Source organism: Pezoporus flaviventris, unplaced genomic scaffold (genome assembly GCF_033815535.1).
Source record: "Pezoporus flaviventris isolate CSIRO_AGI_PZ_B2104156 unplaced genomic scaffold, CSIRO_AGI_Pfla_v1 ptg000059l, whole genome shotgun sequence".
NCBI lineage: Eukaryota > Metazoa > Chordata > Aves > Psittaciformes > Psittacidae > Pezoporus > Pezoporus flaviventris.
Window position 1 is genome coordinate 519,160 of NW_026892607.1, and position 17,829 is coordinate 536,988.

The following is a 17,829-nucleotide window of genomic DNA, read 5'->3' on the forward strand; positions in this document are numbered from 1 at the left end:
TGCACCAGCAGCACCAGAGAAACAGGGAACCACCTGGGCACCTGAGGGATACAGCTGCTTATGAGAAGTGGACAGATGGAGTTACTCTGCTCTCTGGATACTCCCTGTGTTACTGAACATGTTCCTGCCTGATGTGGTAGGAGGAACAGCATCAGGCAGGCAGGTTGCAGACAATACTCCATACCTTTTCGTGAAGTCTTTGAAGCAGAGCCGTAGCTTATTGTGATGCCTGAAGAGCTTTGGATCATTGGGTATTTCAGACAAGAAAACTTGTGCCACTTCTAATGGTCCCTTTAGGAGGAGAAGAGGAGAAGTAAGTTTCTCATAGTCAACCACGGGAGAAGCTTCTTGCACATAGAAACACTCATAGAATGCAACGTCCCCCTAAACCTTGAAGAACTACAGCTGGTCAGGGTGCCCTAAATCACCAAACCCCGTGACAACCGCATCTCTTTTAGGCTTTCTTTTGGTTTTAAATAAAACTCTGCTGTTGGAAAGCAGTGTGAGAAAACGCACTGATTCTCCACTTGTTTTCTCTTATAAGGACTCCTGACAAAGTTTGCTCAGCTCACAACTAAGGCGAAGTTTAAACAACACAGACGGACTATGGAAGTATTTGCCAGCACTGCAAACTCAAGCCAGAACTTTAAGCTCCAGCTGATTCCTATTTTCCAGCTTGTGCATTAGCAAAGCTTTGCTCATTCCCCATCACTTTTTCCTCAGTTTTTCTCCATTCACTACTTTTGCTTTCCACTTTGCTCATAACCCACAACAGGACACAATGTTATTTCCACCCACCGGAGCCTGGCTAACCAAAGGGAAAGCAGTAAAACATTTTGGTTTGGGGTTGTTTGGGGTTTTTATGGGAAGAGAAGCAGGCAGAACCAACTGTGAATGCCAGGAAGGAGCAGGTAACTGAGGGAGGGCTGTCTCTTTGCAACCACTTTTCAGACCTAATTACATTTCCAGGACTCTTAAATGACAAAGTCACTGACAGCAGCTGGTCTAAACCTACCAGTGACCTTAAACACATCCCATACATTGAATGGGGAGAAAAAGGTAATTTAGGAATAATGCCCAATGCTGAACATCCGCTACATTGAGAGATACGTACTACCCCAGTGTCTCCAACTCAGCGATGCTCACCTGATTTACTGTGGTACCTACTGATCCTTGCAGCACCATCTGAAGCATCTTTGGGTCCGCAGGGTCTTGGTGGGTTGCAAAAGCTAATTCCTGTGTTTTCTTCTGCATGTCCTCTATGGCAACTTCAATGGGTGTCAAAATGATCTAAGCAAGTAGCCAGAATAGAGAATTGTTATGGTTGAGACTGCCAACCATAGACTTCAGAGACACCAAGGTCACTTTGGGGAGGCACGCTGAAGTGGTGGAAGACACCAATAAGACTGACAGCAGCACTTCAGGAATGCATCACCTCAGTCTTGGTTTGGGAACATGAAGGCAAAATTTGACTTTTAAATGTGTTCCTACATCTGGGTGCTCAAGAGCTTTCTGAGATTGCTTCTGGGGAGACGGACTTGTGCCAACTGCGACCAACTGCCCAGGGTTACAGCACTATGTCAGTGCCCAAGCATTTTGTATCAGGTTGAGTGAGTGATCACATCCCTCCCTTAAAAAATTAACACAGCCATGGGATAAATCTCTCTATAAACCCTCAGGACCTCACTCATGGCTGAGGCCATGCAAGTGAGCTGCAACACAGAGCAAAGGACACACTGTTCAAGCAGAGTGGAAGGGAGTAACATGCATCACTACAAAGCTCACCAGGGCTCCTGCATAGACCAGCCACTGTGGTCTGGACATGCTAGTGAAAGAGGTGGCAGGTCATGCTGCATTACTAAATTGGTCTGGGTTTTCTTTAGGTTGAATAGGAACAGGGAAAAGTTCAAGAAACAAGGCATTTTTAAACTCAAACTGAGGAGTCTCATGCACAGTCATAGAATCACAGAATGGTTTGGGTTGGAAAGGACCTTCAGATCATCCAGTTCCAACCCCCTGCCATGGGCAGGGACACCTCACACAGTCCCTGCAGTGAACAGCCTGAGCAGCTCGCGATGGAGCTGTCTGCTCTCACTCAGCTCAACTCCTGCATCTTTGAGAGAGATGTAAAAGGTAGGTCAGTGATGGCCAGGAGGACCCATCCGTGTTACTGTCACAACAGTACATCACGCACGGGTTTCAGCAGCATCCACCTCCTTCAGTGATGTGCAACACTTCCCTTCAAGCCCCTGAGAGCTCAGGCCTCACCTCCTCTTTGTGAATGACGTTGATCCTGGTTTTGATGTAAGGGAAGGCGTGGGACGTGGTCAGGATGGTTTTGCGCTTGAACTGCTCGTGCAGCTCGCCGTGAGCGCGCCCGTCCAGCGTGAAGGGGGTGCAGTACATGAAGCGCCGCAGGTTGTAGTTCTTGTCGAAGTACGTTATCCTGTCCTTCATCTCGTACGTGTCGAAGTAGGGCTCCACGTAGGTTATCTGAATGTAGGCCTGCAGGGAGGAGCCCGAGTGTGCACGGTGAGGGGCAGGGCCCAGAGAAGAGCTGACTCCTGCCCTCCGACATTAAGCAGCGCAATAACCCAGCTTGATCTCTTCCCTCTTGAAGACACCTCTGGAATAACTCGGAAAAATCACTCTCCCATTGACAGGGCTCAGCAGTTTCTGGACTGCAAGAGATACACTTCACTGCCCCTCTTCCCTCACGGTCTTCAAATGCCCTCACAGGGAAGAGCTTCTGCCTAAGATCTCATCTCAGTCTCTCCTCTGTCAGTTCAAAGCCATTGCCCCTTGTTCTGGATGCGCCCCATTACGTTTGCATACATTCAGGACCTGTTCTACTTCTCTGAACGTGTATGCGTGTTCTTACCTTGTTAGGATCTAGTTTACATTTGTCCACAGGGTTTGAGTCCTTAATCACTTCAAGCACGTCTTCCCCAAACCGTTCTCCATAAAATCCCTACAATCAAGAGCAAGAAAGCATTGAAAGAAAACATCAAATGCAGCCATGAGAGATGGGGGTTGCAGAGACAAAGGCATATTCAGGGGAGGTGAAGCTCCACAAGCCTTCAACAGTGTCAGTGCTGAGGCTGAATGTGATCTGCTGAACCCAGGAGAACTGAATCAATCACATTCCAGGGGCAACAGGAAAAAACAAGCCTAATGCCCTGGAAGGCAGGAGAACTCGGGAGCCTTCCAGCTGCACACACAGAGGCTGCATGGCTCTGAACAAGCCATTTGAGCTCGCTGGGTGTCTGTGAGCTCACTGGGGTCAGAGTGGGATCCGCCGGGAACGAGGTGCCGCATCAGAGCACGGCTTTGCTGAGCTGGGGGAACGGCCAGGTTCTGAACTCAGTCTCATGTGCTTAAACCTCAGACAACGTGACAGCAGCTGAACTGTTGTGAGCAACAACAGGACACTGGATCTATCACAGCAAATAAAACAGGGAAACAGGGCCCACTCTGCCCTTTGGCCCTAACATGGCATGGACCAGACCCATGCTGCTGAACGCTCTTCCTCTCCCACTGGGAATGGCCTCATCAGTGCACTGTGCTCACTGGGAACACTCTCTGGCCTGTGATGTACCCCAGACTGTGCTAGGACATTGTCTAGACACAGGTTAGCTGGCACAGAACCAGGACAGGCTGACTGGTGCGTGGTACAGATGATCACCGGTGGTACCAGGAGCTGCACTCAAGCCCCATTTCTATTAACAGAGCTGCCTTTACTTGTTCACAACTGAAACACACTTCAGACCTGTGATGTCCCACCTCAGCGGCTCTGAAATTCAGGCACCTTAGAGGGCCTGATGTCCCATCAGTAGAGGAACATGATGTGAAGGCACCACAATGACAGCAGAATGCAATACTTTCTGAGCATCAGCTCCCGAAAGGCATCCCAACTTACACCAGGTGGCAGAAGGGAAATGCAAACACTGTATAATACACCACAAACCCTCCAATGGTCACAGTAGGTCTGCAGCTCTTGCTGCAAGATCAGGGAAACCTCTCCCTGCATTCCTCCTGCCTCCTGCAGAGGTGGCACTGGCAAGAGGACAGGAAGCATCAGCTCTGGGTCACTGCATGGGCTCTGCAAACTGTATTGCCAAGAGGCTGTTTCTCTGAGCTCAGCCCTGCATCAGCTGCAAGGGGCTGGTTTTGCCCAGCAGCTTCCATTTCCACCACTTCCTGTAGGTTGGCAATGCAAGGAAGTGATGCAAAGCGGTCCAAGTGCAACGCACAGACACGATCATCTCACCTCGAGCCTATGGGAAATCTCAGCTAACTTTGTTATGGCAGGCTCCTTGTAAACAAACTCTTGCTCGTCCAGGTCTCCAAATTTAGTTCCATAAAAACCAACCCGGAAGTAGGTGCCAAACATCCTCTTTCCATCCTAGGTTTGGAGAAACAAGAGGTTATTTCAGTGTGGAGACAGGAGTACCCCCAAGCACGGCTGCAGGCACGCTCCTGAACTTATGCAAAATGAAAAAGAAATCAAATAAACCAAGGAAAAAAAACAGAGAGAAAGAAGGGAAAGAAAACCACACCTGGAACTCAGCATGAATGCGTTTAGCAGCAACACCGCAATGAGGTTGTAACTCACATGAAATCATATGGATCAGTTACGACCATGAGCCCAACCCTGCAATGACTTCTCCCACCCCAGAAGCCTGGAGGTGTCAAACGCCTCTGAGGAACAAAGGCAGACCCCTTCGTTTGGGTGGTTATTTCAGGCTCTCCAAATCCTCTGCAGCCCTTTCACAGAATCACAATCCATGAGGCTGGAAAAGACCTTTAAGAGCATCCAGTCCAACCATTACCGCAGCGCTGCCAAGGCCACCACTGACCCGTGACACTGAGGGGCTCATGTCCATGGTTTTGAGCTCTTCCAGGGATGGTGACTCCACCGCTTCCCTGGGCAGCCTGTTCCAATGCCTGATCAACCTTTTGGCAGCCTGTAGGCACAGGGAAGCCCAGTTGCAGCAGGCAGGGAGGATCTTAGACACGGGTATCCCTGACAATTCCCACACCAGAGCCCCCGTAATCCACTCCGGAGTAATTGCAGGATTGGGCCGAAGTCAATGTCCAGTTCACTCACACACACACGCAAGTGCTTTGTAAACAGCATGTCAACTGGAAGGTGTTACGTTCTCTTCTAGTATCTAATGTCTAGTAAAGAGGGCCGAAGTCACTCCTGGCGAAAGCAGATGCAATCCACTGTATCATGTACCTGCTTCCCTTTGAGCCAGTGGTGAATTTGGCCCAGAAATGCAACAAAAGGAGAGAGAGAAGAGAGACTTTTGCTGGGAAAGTAACGAAGAAAATCTGATTAAAAAGAAAGAGAGAGAAGAGAAATGCTTTACAAATACATCACACCTTTGGGTTTGTTAAAACAACTCACGCCACATGCACAGACCAGAAACGCCTTTCAGCAAGAAACACTGGGAATGTTCACCTTTACTCTCGTGACATAAAGTGTGAGGTAGTATTTAATGCTCAATGTTTCTGAATCTGGGCTGGTGTTTGGTTTCAAACAGCACTTACAGATGTCCTGGCTGCTGTGGACCATTAGTTTTTGTTTGGTATTTTGCTATGGCAAAACTGATCTCTTGTGGTGATGGTGAATGTGATCTATGGAAGGCGAAGAGGATAAATGAGCCAAACTAAAGAAGAAAACCCCTCAGGGAATGTGTAGAGGCTGGAAAAAGCACTGTCACAGCAAGCCACTGCCTTCTCCTGGCCTGGAGCACACTGATGCTCAGCCCCCTTCACCCAAGGCACAGCCAGATGGACACACTGCCTTTTTGGGGTGAGGGCTGCTGCTCACCCCAAGCACGTTCAAGAGGGCAAAGCTCTCCAATGCCCCTCTCTGATGTGGAAGTGAAGCCTGAAGTGACCAGAGCCAGCAGCAGCCTTGCTTAATACATACAGGTCACATCTTGGCTTTACTATGGGACATCCACAGACACCAATCCATCAGCCCTGCTCTGGTAAAAGTGTAGACACATGCTCCAGTTTAAGAAAAGGAGGTGCACCCAGAGATGCTGATATGCTTAATGTGGCACAGGTGGCTCCTTGGGCCCCTGCTCCAGCCTGTCCCACTGAGCATCCCTCCTCCAGAGAGGGGCTTCTATCCAGCTCCACCTGCCAGCATAGCCTACAGGGTTTCCTCAGACCACAGCCAACCCCGGGAGCACCTCCCAGGGTATGAGCCCCAGCTGCAGAGCTATTACTGGAAGTGCCCATCTGGCCACATCTGGCTGCTGTTTCCCTGGATTCCCTGTCTTTCTCCAATGCCCATTTCTCTGGACTCACACAGGAATGAGCAGCCTATTGAATCCTTAATTCACTCATCACTACCTTTTCAAAGCCACAGTTACCTACACTAAAATCCCTCCAGGCCCAGCATTTTCAGCTTCCTCTGCTATTTATTTCCATTCAATGTTACAGGCTGCGATTCCAGGGCTCCTTTCCCAAAGCACTTCCCAAGCTAGCATCATGTCTGCCTTAAGGAGAACTGCCACATGAAACAATTCCCCAGACCTTACATGGGGCTTGGGAACGCTCCCTGTGGAAGTTGGTGGGATCCTGCCCCAACCCATGGGCACAGGGCAGGCCCCAGCAGAGGACACACTGCTGCTCTTCTAATTCATGTGCTTTTTCCTGCCTGCTTGGCAAGTGACTTTCAGGGTAGGAAGCATTTGCAGAACCAGGTCCCTAGAAGGTGTCTGACACATGGGCATCTGCCCAGGCAGCTATTTGTTACAGGCAGTGCTCATTTATGTTGCTGTAAAAACGAGGAGGGAGGAAGAAAATGCTCTCTGTTGATCAGCATAAATTAACAAGAAGTTCTGGTGGCATTTACTAAAAGCATAAAATCAGAGTAATGGGGCATTGGGAAGTCCCAGGAATGGCAGCAGCAGGGAAGCCTGGTGAGATTCAGTGCCTCTGTGTGAAGGCAGATCCCAACTTAGGTACTTGTTTCATCATCATGAAGATCAGATGCGCTGGCTTTTCCTGATAAATCTACTTGCTAAAACTCAGCCATCATAAGGATCCCAAGGAGAAAAGCAGACAGTGAGAAGCACTGGTTAGCCCCTAAGGCAACAGAAGCATCTCTCCCCTGGATCCATCAGCCATGAAATGTATGGGACTCATGTTGAGGGATGAAACCTGGAAGCGAGGGGATGGAAACAAACTCCTTTGGGAGAGCAAACACCTGGGGGCCATTCCATACCTCGCATAGACATTTTATAGCTGTCAGTTCCCTGAGATGAGGAGAGCTCAGTTTCATGCCTGGCGTTAAGAACATGGGATGGCTCTGAACTAGGATCTTTGAAATTAGCCAATAGCAAACTCTTATCACAGGATGGAGAGAAAACAAGTAACTTAAAAATACTCCATGGTCTGGTTTCTGAAAAGAGCTACAAATGCAGATACGAGGGAGAAATTATTAAAAGCATTTAATCTCCTATTATTTTATGAAAAAAATAATAGGTCTTTGTGAGGAGAAGAGAATGAAGGTGAACACTGAATAGCCATCACAGAACCGGCAGAGCAGGTAACAGCCACCATGATGTATGAGGGTTCATGATTTGTTATTATGCATGGTAAATACCTTTCAAAATTGCTGGGAATACAGTTTGAGAGTCGTCTCTTGCACGCACACAAAAAGCTTTGCCAACAAAGGGTTGAAAAAGCCAGACGCAAGCGTGATTGTGTCTGCTTTCTTCACCAAGACCAACACAGAAGGCAGAGCCAGCCCAAGTATGTAGGAATAAAAGTAACTCCTCCATACACACTGGGCAGAATGTGAAATCCAACCACCTTTACCAAGCTGAGCATGGTGATTTTTTTGCTGAATTTTAAGGTCTTTTGCAGTGTTGCCAACTATTACAAGTCTTCTAATACTGATCTTTTGAAAGTACCAGCTCCTGGAGTCCTGCTGCTCAATGGCAACCTCACCCTGCACACTTTAAAAAGCATGTTTCAATTCTCATGGCATAGCATGGAAAGATTTTTCCTAACAACTTTCCTAAGTGGAAAGCAAGCAGAAAGAATTAACTCAGCATTTACTCAATGAACAAACACACAAGCAGCAAGCCCCACCGCTTGGTATGTTGAAGCAGGTATCAGAAACGCATCAGTGCTTGTAGTTGGCAACACTACGTTCCTTGCCATACGAAGGGGTAGTCCTGGTGTTGGCAGAGCTCTTTGGCAAAATGAAATTGGGGTTTCCACAGTGTAAAACAAACAAAAAAAAAAACAAAACAAAAAGGGGAAAAGAGAAAGGGGAAAAACAAAAAAGAAAATTCCACAAGTAGGAACTTACCACAACAGACAATAGTAAGAGTGGGGAGGAGGGTCAGCAACCAGGGCGAGAGAGGAGAAAACAGAAAGTCTTTAATTAGGGAAATTCCAAACAACAAACAAGCAGCAACTTGGCAGCAAATCAACTTGAAAATAAAAAAGGGCCAGCATCAATTAAAATATTTAAAACACGGAGAAAAGGCAAAACATGCAACAAATCTGAAAGCTACAAAGCACAAAGATCAGAAGAAGTGTGGCAATGAAGGAGCACGATGACAGACGAGAACTGAAACCATGGGTGTCTTTTACCATGCAGTAAAACATGACCGAGTGGTGTTAGCATCATAACCAATGACAGGATTTTCTTCAGGGGTCGATTTAGGGGCAGACTAATCAAAAGAGATGCTCACAGGCCTTCACATTTGTTGGCTATTGAACACGTATTGAACACTCGTGCAACACGTACTCTGGCTCGCTGTGCTGCCTCATCTGCTGGGACCTTTCAGAGGAACATGTACACTACTTACAGGGCCAGCCCTTAAGTGTCAGGGTTTACTTTTAAGCTGATGAACTGCATTTCTTGCCAGGCCAGAGTTAAAACCGATGTTTAGACATCACCAGCCCAAATGGTTTAAGTCACACAATGAAAGAGAACTTCATTCTCGGTCTTGGTTTAATAAGGGTGGGCTTAAATGCTCCCTGGGGTGGAAACCTGGAGTGAGGTGGCCCACGCTGAGTTGCCCGATTCACAGAAAGCAGAGGTAAACTGGACAGCTGAACGCCAAGCAAATAACATCATATTCACAAACATTTTAAATGTCTTCTGAGACCTCTCAGTGTTCATGTACCCACTGCGTCGACTGCACTAGGGCCCAAGTTACCAAACTGCTGTGTGCATTCTCCAGCCTTGGAGATGTTCAAAGCTGTCTGGACGTAGTCCTGGGCAGCCTGATCAAAGTGGCCTTGCTTCAGCAGGAGAGTTGGACCAGATGACCTTCAGAGGTCCCTCCCAAACCACTCCATGATTCTGTGGATGAATGTGGATGAAGCTGACCACATTGTCTATTTTATAATCCAAACATGTGGTTCTCATGGTGTATGTTGTAGAAATGTGAGCAAACAGCCTCCACAGAGAAAACAGCGGGCAAACCGACTCCAGTTAACACAACTGAGCTATTTTACTGCCAGATAAACAGCTACACAACAAATTGATTGTTCTTAAATGAACAGAATGAAGCAGCCTCTTCTCTGCGATACGGTCTGTGTATGCAGTAAACCAGCTCTGTGTTTCAGTACCTCTGAGCATTAGTGCTTAAATCGACCCCTGTGGGTGGGGTGAAAATATGGCATGAAGGGATGATATTCTGTGTCAATGCTGATGAAAAGAAATATAAACATATTATAAAAACAAACTAGTGATGATACAGTGGCTCATTCACCAAAGAACCTCATTAGTGGAACACATCAGCATCCATGCACTACCTACAGCTTCTCATGAAGAATTTCCTACAACCACAATCGGTTTATTGGTATTTCTTTGGTTAATGAATTGTTTTAACAGCAGACAGCAACAGAAATACCCACAACTAGCACATGTGGGCAAGCGTTGGCGTGAGTCATCTGAAAAATCTATTAGTGCTCTTTACTAACTAAAATGGAGTTACCTACCTCCCAGCCAGTACTCTGTGTGATAAAAAGTAAAAAGCGCATGTCACAGAAACCAAAGAAAGAGTTTCAAAGGCCAAAACACGACCATCAATGTAAGGTATCACAAACCTCAAATGGTTTCAACGATTACAAGTCATCATGCATCCACAATGCCCTTTTCTGGCCCAGAAGTACACCCAATGGCTGTCCTCTGTTGGTTCATTTAACCTCAGGAACCCAGCAATGCCAGAACAAAACCCCCAGACCCTCAGCTGCATCCTATGAAATCAATGAACTGATCAACATCTACTGAGGAGCTGATGGCAGCTTAGGGGTAACCACACCAACAATGCACCCGGCAGTCCATGACCAGAAGCTGACTGGGGCTGGGGGCTTGGAGCAGCATTGGCATGTACTGGAGGAGGGTTTGCTGAGTGCTTGCCTGCCCTGACAGAAAGGCATGCACCCAACAGGCCTCTCCTAGAAGAGAACATCTGCTTCTTGAAGCTTGCCAAGTGCTCTCCTCTCCTGCCTAGCTGAGGTCTGTTGAGCTTCGTGAGGTTTGGTAACTTCTGATGTCTCTCATGAAACGCTCAGCACCTCAGCTGGTGGATTTTGCACCATCTAAGCTTAGAAAAGTTCCTTCAATTATTTAGCCACCAAATGAACAGAACAACAAAACCCCAACATTACCTACCAGCTAAAGGCAAGATACAGTAGTTTTTCCCAGCATGCAAAACAGTTTAAAATAGCATCTGAAAGGATAAAGTGGCCAATGATTGGGATTTTTAACTCTTGGACATTTCTTGGTATACGATGTTCTCTCATGTTAAATGTCCAGAGAGAAAAAAATCCTGCTAGCAATCTTTGCATTTACTGTGGATCACCATCTGACAATTCTCATGTAATCTGATTAAAATGCTCTCCTTAATAGACAGGTTTTATTTGCACTGAGCATTTGAAGGAAGGGTCTTTACAATTCACACTGCAGCTGAAAATTCAGACCATTACCTGGTGCACAATCTTGCTGAATGCTTCTTGGAGTTTACCATGAATAGTAGAGAGCTTCTTGGCATCTCTATTAGCTTCATGAATAGGAATAAGGACTTTGTAAACCTCATTAACTGCTTCATACATGCCAGCCTACAAAAAGAAGGTCCATCAATTGCTCCATCAAATCAACAGCAAGAATAACACATACTATCTGCATTAAAGTATAAAAGTGAAAAGGTGGCTTAGATACCACTGTGATATAATTGGCATCTTTTCTTACAATATACAAGCACATGAATGGAATAAAACACTCAGTTACCCCTGAAATCAAGAGGCTACTGCGTTACACATTGCTACTACCAAATATGATTATCACTGGAATCAAACCTGGGATATTTTGGATGGATATGTGCACAAGAGCACAACAGGCTAAACAGAATCCTAATAAAATCTATGAGAATTAAATACAGAAGCTTAAGTGCACAGTACAGGCACACCTTCAACCTAAGTGATTTCTGCATCTACTTTTAGCACTTCATGTGATGGGCCTTATGGAGTTTCCATAGGATGTCTCTAGCAGAGGGGTTCCAGCTCATCGCAGGCAGAGACACTGCATCCCATGGCTTAGCCAGCCCACAGCAGGGATTCTAGGTCTGAGCCCTGGAGTTGTTGCTGCTTGTGCTTAACCCCACCAAATGACATTTCATATTGTGCTGTGGGAAATGATTCACCTGCATTCCTTGGTTTCTGATGGATACGCTGCTACCAGCCCATTAACACTGCTCACACAGAGCTCTCAACCCACTCTTGTTGAAGAGGAGGAAAAACATTACGTCCTTTCTTTACTATTGTGAGCTTCCAAATGTGCAGTGTTGATGTGAAAGACACTGGAAACACACAAAGGCCTCTCGGTCCCAGATCCCACTCCTTGCACAGTTACTCCAGAGGGCAAACTGGGCTGTCTTGAACAACTAAAACTCAAAGGCTCCATCAGACTGAAGCGCTCACAATAGTATTACACAGTCTCATAGAGAAAACATTTTACTTCATGCTGCCCAGCAGTGTAAGACTGCTGAAGAAAACACATAAAGAAATTAAAGTCTTCTACCATGGAGAAAGATGCTGCAGCCTGTTCCAGCAATCCCACCAGACCAGCTTCTGTGAAATACTTTCCAGAGCAGATACCTTCTTCATCTGGTGATACAACATCATCAGAAACAGCCGACTCTTCCAGAACATTGGAAGATATGTTCTAAGGAGACAGAGAAAATAGTTTTACTAATTTAAACAACATTCAACACTTTCAGTACTTTCAATACTTTTCAATACTTTGAAAACCAGTCTGAACATTTTTAGAGGAAGTTTTCATAGCATTTGTTTAATTTCCTTCTGAACCAGTACGGTACTTCAGCACATGCTTAAGCTAACTGGACCAGTCCACCTAAAACCACTCAAAGCTAAGTGCGTGCTTGTTTGCTCTGCTCAGTATTGACGTGCTTAAGATTACTAGTCACAAGAACCATTTTCATCAACTGCACCCACTATGCACTGGCTAGATCAAAGAGGTTATTAAAAACCCATGACTTAAATGGAAAAATAAAAATAACTGCATTCACTCAGCCTATGGATGTAAAGATCTGAGGGAACCAAGACAGTCTTCATAGAATCCTGGAATGGTTTGTGTTGGAAGGGACCTTAAAGCTCCTCCAGCTCCAACCCCTGCCACGGGCAGGGACACCTTCCACTGGAGCAGCTTGCTCCAAGCCCCTGTGTCCAACCTGGCCTTGAACACTGCCAGGGATGGGGCAGCCACAGCTTCTCTGGGCACCCTGTGCCAGCACCTCAGCACCCTCACAGGGAAGAGCTTCTGCCTAAGAGCTCATCTCAGTCTCCCCTCTGGCAGCTTAAAGCCATTCCCCTTGGCCTGTCCCTACAGGCCCTTGTCCCAAGCCCCTCTCCAGCTTTCCTGCAGCCCCTTCAGGCACTGGAGCTGCTCTCAGGTCTCCCCTTCAGGAGCCTTCTCTTCTCCAGGCTGCCCCAGCCCAGCTCTCTCAGCCTGGCTCCAGAGCAGAGCTGCTCCAGCCCTCGCAGCATCTCCATGGCCTCCTCAAGCATAATGAAGTTTTTCAGAGGCTGTTGTAACGCATTCTTCCAGAACAAATCCACTGCAGCACGAGTACATGGGCACAGGAACATGGGGCATATTGTGTGTCTCAGCTGCAGATGACAAAACCCAATTGTCCAATACGGAGGATAATTCCCACCTGAAATGTAACACACCCTACAGGGAGGTATTTTCGGTCTTCCAGCATGCTCAGGTATTCAGCCACCAAGGCTGCAGAGTGGACCAGGCACTGGGCTGATTCAGCGTGGTTGCTCCTCTCGGAGTGCTTCCCAGCCATGTTCTGCAGCCACGTGAGGCGCAGGTCAGGGGAATTCTGATAGCCCTTTGCAATCCTAATTGAAAAGAAAACCTCTGTGATTAGTATGTAGTTACTTCTGCTTAAACAACAACCACCTTCCATGGTTGGATATCTAGAAATACATGAGATATGCAGCTATATAGATAGAAAGTTGCCCTATACAGATTCCTAAATCAGTCAATGATGGGCAACTGCAGCCACCCTGTGATGCCAGAATGTTTTTATGGGTAACTTGCTGAAGCTCTTGACCATATTTCACTTGAATACTGATAGTAAGCCAAAGGTGTTGGACAATCAGAGCAGAATTGCCTGGTTGCTTATGACAAAACCTCTCCTGCTTTCTAAGAAGCCTTCAGGACCATTGCAACACCATGCAGTGTGGTAGTTGGGACCTTAACGTGGCTCTGGATTACCTTTTGCATATGGAGACCTTTATATGTAACACCAGTTTCCTGACTTCAGCTCGGATAGAGTGAACTTTCTTCCTAGCAGCTGTGTTTAGGCTTTAGTATGAGAACAATGCTGATAAACACAGGTTTAGTTGTTGCTCAGTAGCACTTACCCTGATCAAGGACTTTTCAGTCTCATGCTCTGCCAGTGAGGAGAGGCACAAAAAGCTGGGATGGATGACCCAAACTAGCCAAAGGGATATTCCATACCATGGAACGTCATGCCCAGTACAAAGCAACTGTTTTGGGCACCACTTGAGGGTTTTTTTGGGGTGGTGGTGTTTGTTCCTTCCTCTCAATCTCTATTTCCCGTTGATGTTATTTAGTATTATATTTTACTTTTCTTTCAATTATTAAAGTGTTCTGATCTCAAACCATAGGTTTTTACCTTTTTTTCTGATTCTCCTCCCCATCCTATTGAGGGGAGGAAGGGGGAAGTGAGCAAGCAGCTGAGTGGTACCTTCTTGCTGGCTGGGCTTAAACCACTACAACCACCGAAAAAGCCTTGTGGGCAAGCAGGTGCTGGAAGATCCTTAAGTTTTCCCTGCTGCAAGCAGGGAGAGTTTCAGTATTGTTCCCAGACTAAAGCACAAACACAGCACTGCACCAGCTACTAGGAAGAGGAAAAATGCCTGTTACAGCTGAACCCAGGACACTCACATAAAGGATAAGGTTGTTAGGGACTGCTGGGCGATGGAAACTACTTTTATTCACGATAAGCTCCATAAGTGCCAACCAAAACCTATTAACATCACAGTCAAACACAACAGACACGTACCTATTGGTCCACGAGCACTGAGACTCAGAACTGCTCCAAAATCTGAGTGCTCAAATATGCAACATCTGAATACAAAACCAAAGAGCAAGTAGCTGCGTTGTTTTTGGGTAAAATGGGAATCACAGCAAGCAGTTTAAAACAGGACTTTAGTTCAAAGTGAAGGAATTGCTAATAAACCCCAAGCAATCCAAGTTCACAGCAATACAATACCTCACACTCTAAATACAGGAGGTGCAGTAGATACTACACTTTGTTCTAACACCATGTGGAGCACTGACATCTACTGTCCCTACAGTGCAATGGCTACAGACTCTACCTGTACATCAGGTCAATCAGCATTTCTGGATCTTCCTGGTGCTCCTTCATTTTAACTGTGTCAGAAAGGATCATATGGAGGTTGAACACTAGATCCTGGACCTGTAAAAAACATACTGCTGTAATGAGCTGGCAATGGGAATCGAGCTACCCACTGCTGTGTTAAGGACCACAGTCACTCTGAACATTGGTCTGTTTGCATCTTGTTGTCAGAATTAAACACGGACCTGGGGTTTATGTACTCAGGTGATTTAAATAATCACCTTCAGGGAATGCATGTAAATTCCAGCTCTAGATGGAGGTTTAAGGACAGGCTATCAATGAACGACACATTCCTTCTCTTGTGGTATTTCTTTTACCTGATCAGGAAATGTGGTCTCCCTGAGTTCCAGATCTTCTTCAGCATATGTCAAAATAGTCTTCAGGGAACGTCGCAAAAACTCTTCATTGAAGTTCTGGGATGTCCCCACCAGGGATGAGAGAGACATGGTCACCTGCATTTTCACCCTGGCAAAGTTCTGCAACAGAGGTATTGTTATGGCATTCAAGAACCCAGAGGTACTGCAGTGCTCTGCTGCAATATCAGTGCTCTCGTTATTGTATCCTCCCCCTGACAGACACCTGATGCAAAACAGAACACTGAAGTGAGAAAGGGCTGTCTCAGAGCAGTGATTACACTAAACCTCTGGTGTTGTCGAACTTCACAATCTCATCACAGCATTATTTAGTTCTAGCTGAAGGTTCTCCTGCAATAGTTCCAGTCTTCTCTCCTTTTGCATGCTCTCCTCTCACATACCCTGAAGAAGATGATGCTCATCTCTCTCTCGTGATACAACCTTCACTCCAAACAGTTGCTTTTGGTTTGGTCTAGCCTAAAAACTGGAGTCACTGTTAACTCACTGCTGTCAACTGACCAACAGTCCCAGGGCCCAGATACAGTGGGTCCCTCCAGTTCCACTACTCCCTGTGGGGGATTGTAACCAAAGCAGTTTAAACAAAGGTGTCTGGAGGAGCACTTTGTGATACGTAGCTACAATTATGCCTGCAAAATACCAATGGGAGGAGTTAAGGCTGGAAATCTTCTTCCTAATTCAAAGCACACATGGGTGAGTCAAGCTAAGATGTAATCAGAGGTAAGACCTGAATGAAAACAGAATCCCAGCACTGCTAACTCATGTCCACTGACACAGCCCTTTCAGAAAGGACACACACACCAGCTATGGCACAAGAAGGGCTATGTGACTATTTCTGCTCTCACCTAGAGGTGTGTGAAAGCAAGGCAGAGGGGAGCTTCTCTGAACAGCCCTTTGAGTGCAAACTGTCCAATGTAGAGAGCATGAAAACCTTCCAAACTGACAGATTTGGGAACTCTGGCAGTGGATGCTCCAGGCAGGGCTCCACATCCTTCTATAAACCAATATGAGAGGCAGTTTGCCTGCTAAGAGATTCCAGGCATACAGGTTCCAGGCATACAGCTTAAACTTTGACACTGGTGACTGGATATTCCTGCTGCTATGCACTGACCAGCAGTGTGAGGTGCTGCAAGTCCAGGAGCAAGGCAAAGCCATGTCACTGCTGCATGCTTCTCTTCCCTCTGCATGTCATGCTTGTTTCAGTGGTAAACCCCCCAAGAGCCTTTCTCCCACAGGAATACACAGAGCTCCATCCAGCATTCCCAACCCGTTTACATGTACCAACCAACCAAAGTGCAGCAGCATACTCACGTTCCCAATCTCAAAGTTTTGCCTCATAAGAAGATACAGAGAGGCACTTGCATGCGACCGTATGGTGCTGATACTGCTGCTACAGTGTCTCAGGAGCCTCAGGCACAGATCTGCACATTGCTCAGTCTCTTCTTCAAACAGCAGCTCAGGGAACTGGAAAAACAGCACAGGAGAAAACGAGTGCTTGGACAGGCAGAAATAAGCACTCAAATAGGCCAGGGCAAGCCTCAGCAACGAGCATGCACTGGCATTAGAGGAATTCCAATCCCCTTTGTTTTGGGGGAATGATGCTGATTTCACTGATCATTTCACTGTACTGTAAAATATAGTAAGGCAAAGCAGACTTGCTGGCAGCACTGGAAGGCAACTCCTTTCACCTACCCCCATAACTTGCTCCTATATCTACACCTTTAGACCCATTTATATCAGTTCCTCAGGTTTAAAACTTGGTATTCCTACAGAAACTGGGAAACGGTTTAAATTACAGGCCCAGGAAAACAAATCCATTTGAAGTGATATTTTTACAGCTCAAATTCCACTTGTGCTTCGTGTTCCTGACTGGCTCAGTGCCTGTGCCCACTGACTGCTGGAGAGCAGGAACCCCCACCGCATGTGGGCTGTGTGAACTGTACCTTTGTGTGCAGTCAAACCCAAAGTGCATAAATACAGGTACTGATCATGAAAAGCAGCCAGGCTTTATCAACCCCCAGACCACACTTCCTAAGAGTCAATACTGCACAAAATAACAAACAATTAGTGAAATGACCCCAAAGCAAAGGAAAACAGTCCCATCCTCCATCTGTGCTGTTCTGGATATATTATAGCATCCACCAGAAATTCACCTTTGAAACCAAAGCCCTCTGTGTGGCGAAGCAGTGCTGGAGATAAAGTGCACTTTGGTTGCAGGCCATGCTGTGCAGAAGCACCTTCAGCACCCCACCGAGGATGCTCTCTTTGGATTCTGTCACAGAAACGGTCTGCAGGCAAAAGGAAATCGAGTTACATGAGCAAAAATTAACCTCTCCTGTGTGTCTGTGTGTAAGAGAAAGGAAGAGAACAACCCTGCTGAAAAGCCCTTTGGCATGGAGAAATTACCCACTTAGATGGGCCTACAAAACAGTCACATTACTGAATCAGCCCCCAGGTAATAAATACCTGACCCATGCCTGAGGAATGCG

The 17,829-nt window shown here is 46.5% G+C and overlaps 1 protein-coding gene across 16 annotated transcripts in view; it reads right to left on the reverse strand.

Moving 5' to 3' along the window:
- The window catches only part of DOCK7 (dedicator of cytokinesis 7), a 109,828-nt gene that overhangs the window by 3,103 nt on the left and 88,896 nt on the right, over positions 1 to 17,829 (reverse strand). For 5 of the 16 annotated variants that reach the window (XM_061469623.1, XM_061469622.1, XM_061469613.1 and 2 more), the window contains 13 exons: positions 17,494 to 17,628; positions 16,652 to 16,804; positions 15,287 to 15,445; positions 14,929 to 15,029; positions 13,227 to 13,419; positions 12,071 to 12,214; positions 10,981 to 11,112; positions 9,991 to 10,005; positions 4,271 to 4,396; positions 2,882 to 2,971; positions 2,269 to 2,505; positions 1,147 to 1,290; positions 185 to 291 (listed from right to left, as the gene is read on the reverse strand). In XM_061469623.1, the coding sequence (XP_061325607.1) occupies positions 185 to 291; positions 1,147 to 1,290; positions 2,269 to 2,505; positions 2,882 to 2,971; positions 4,271 to 4,396; positions 9,991 to 10,005; positions 10,981 to 11,112; positions 12,071 to 12,214; positions 13,227 to 13,419; positions 14,929 to 15,029; positions 15,287 to 15,445; positions 16,652 to 16,804; positions 17,494 to 17,628 (1,736 nt within the window). Of the gene's footprint in view, positions 1 to 184; positions 292 to 1,146; positions 1,291 to 2,268; positions 2,506 to 2,881; positions 2,972 to 4,270; positions 4,406 to 7,399; positions 8,340 to 9,990; positions 10,006 to 10,980; positions 11,113 to 12,070; positions 12,215 to 13,226; positions 13,420 to 14,928; positions 15,030 to 15,286; positions 15,446 to 16,651; positions 16,805 to 17,493; positions 17,629 to 17,829 lie in introns of those variants that run through there. The other 11 variants (XM_061469619.1, XM_061469616.1, XM_061469615.1 and 8 more) reach the window with 4 other exon arrangements.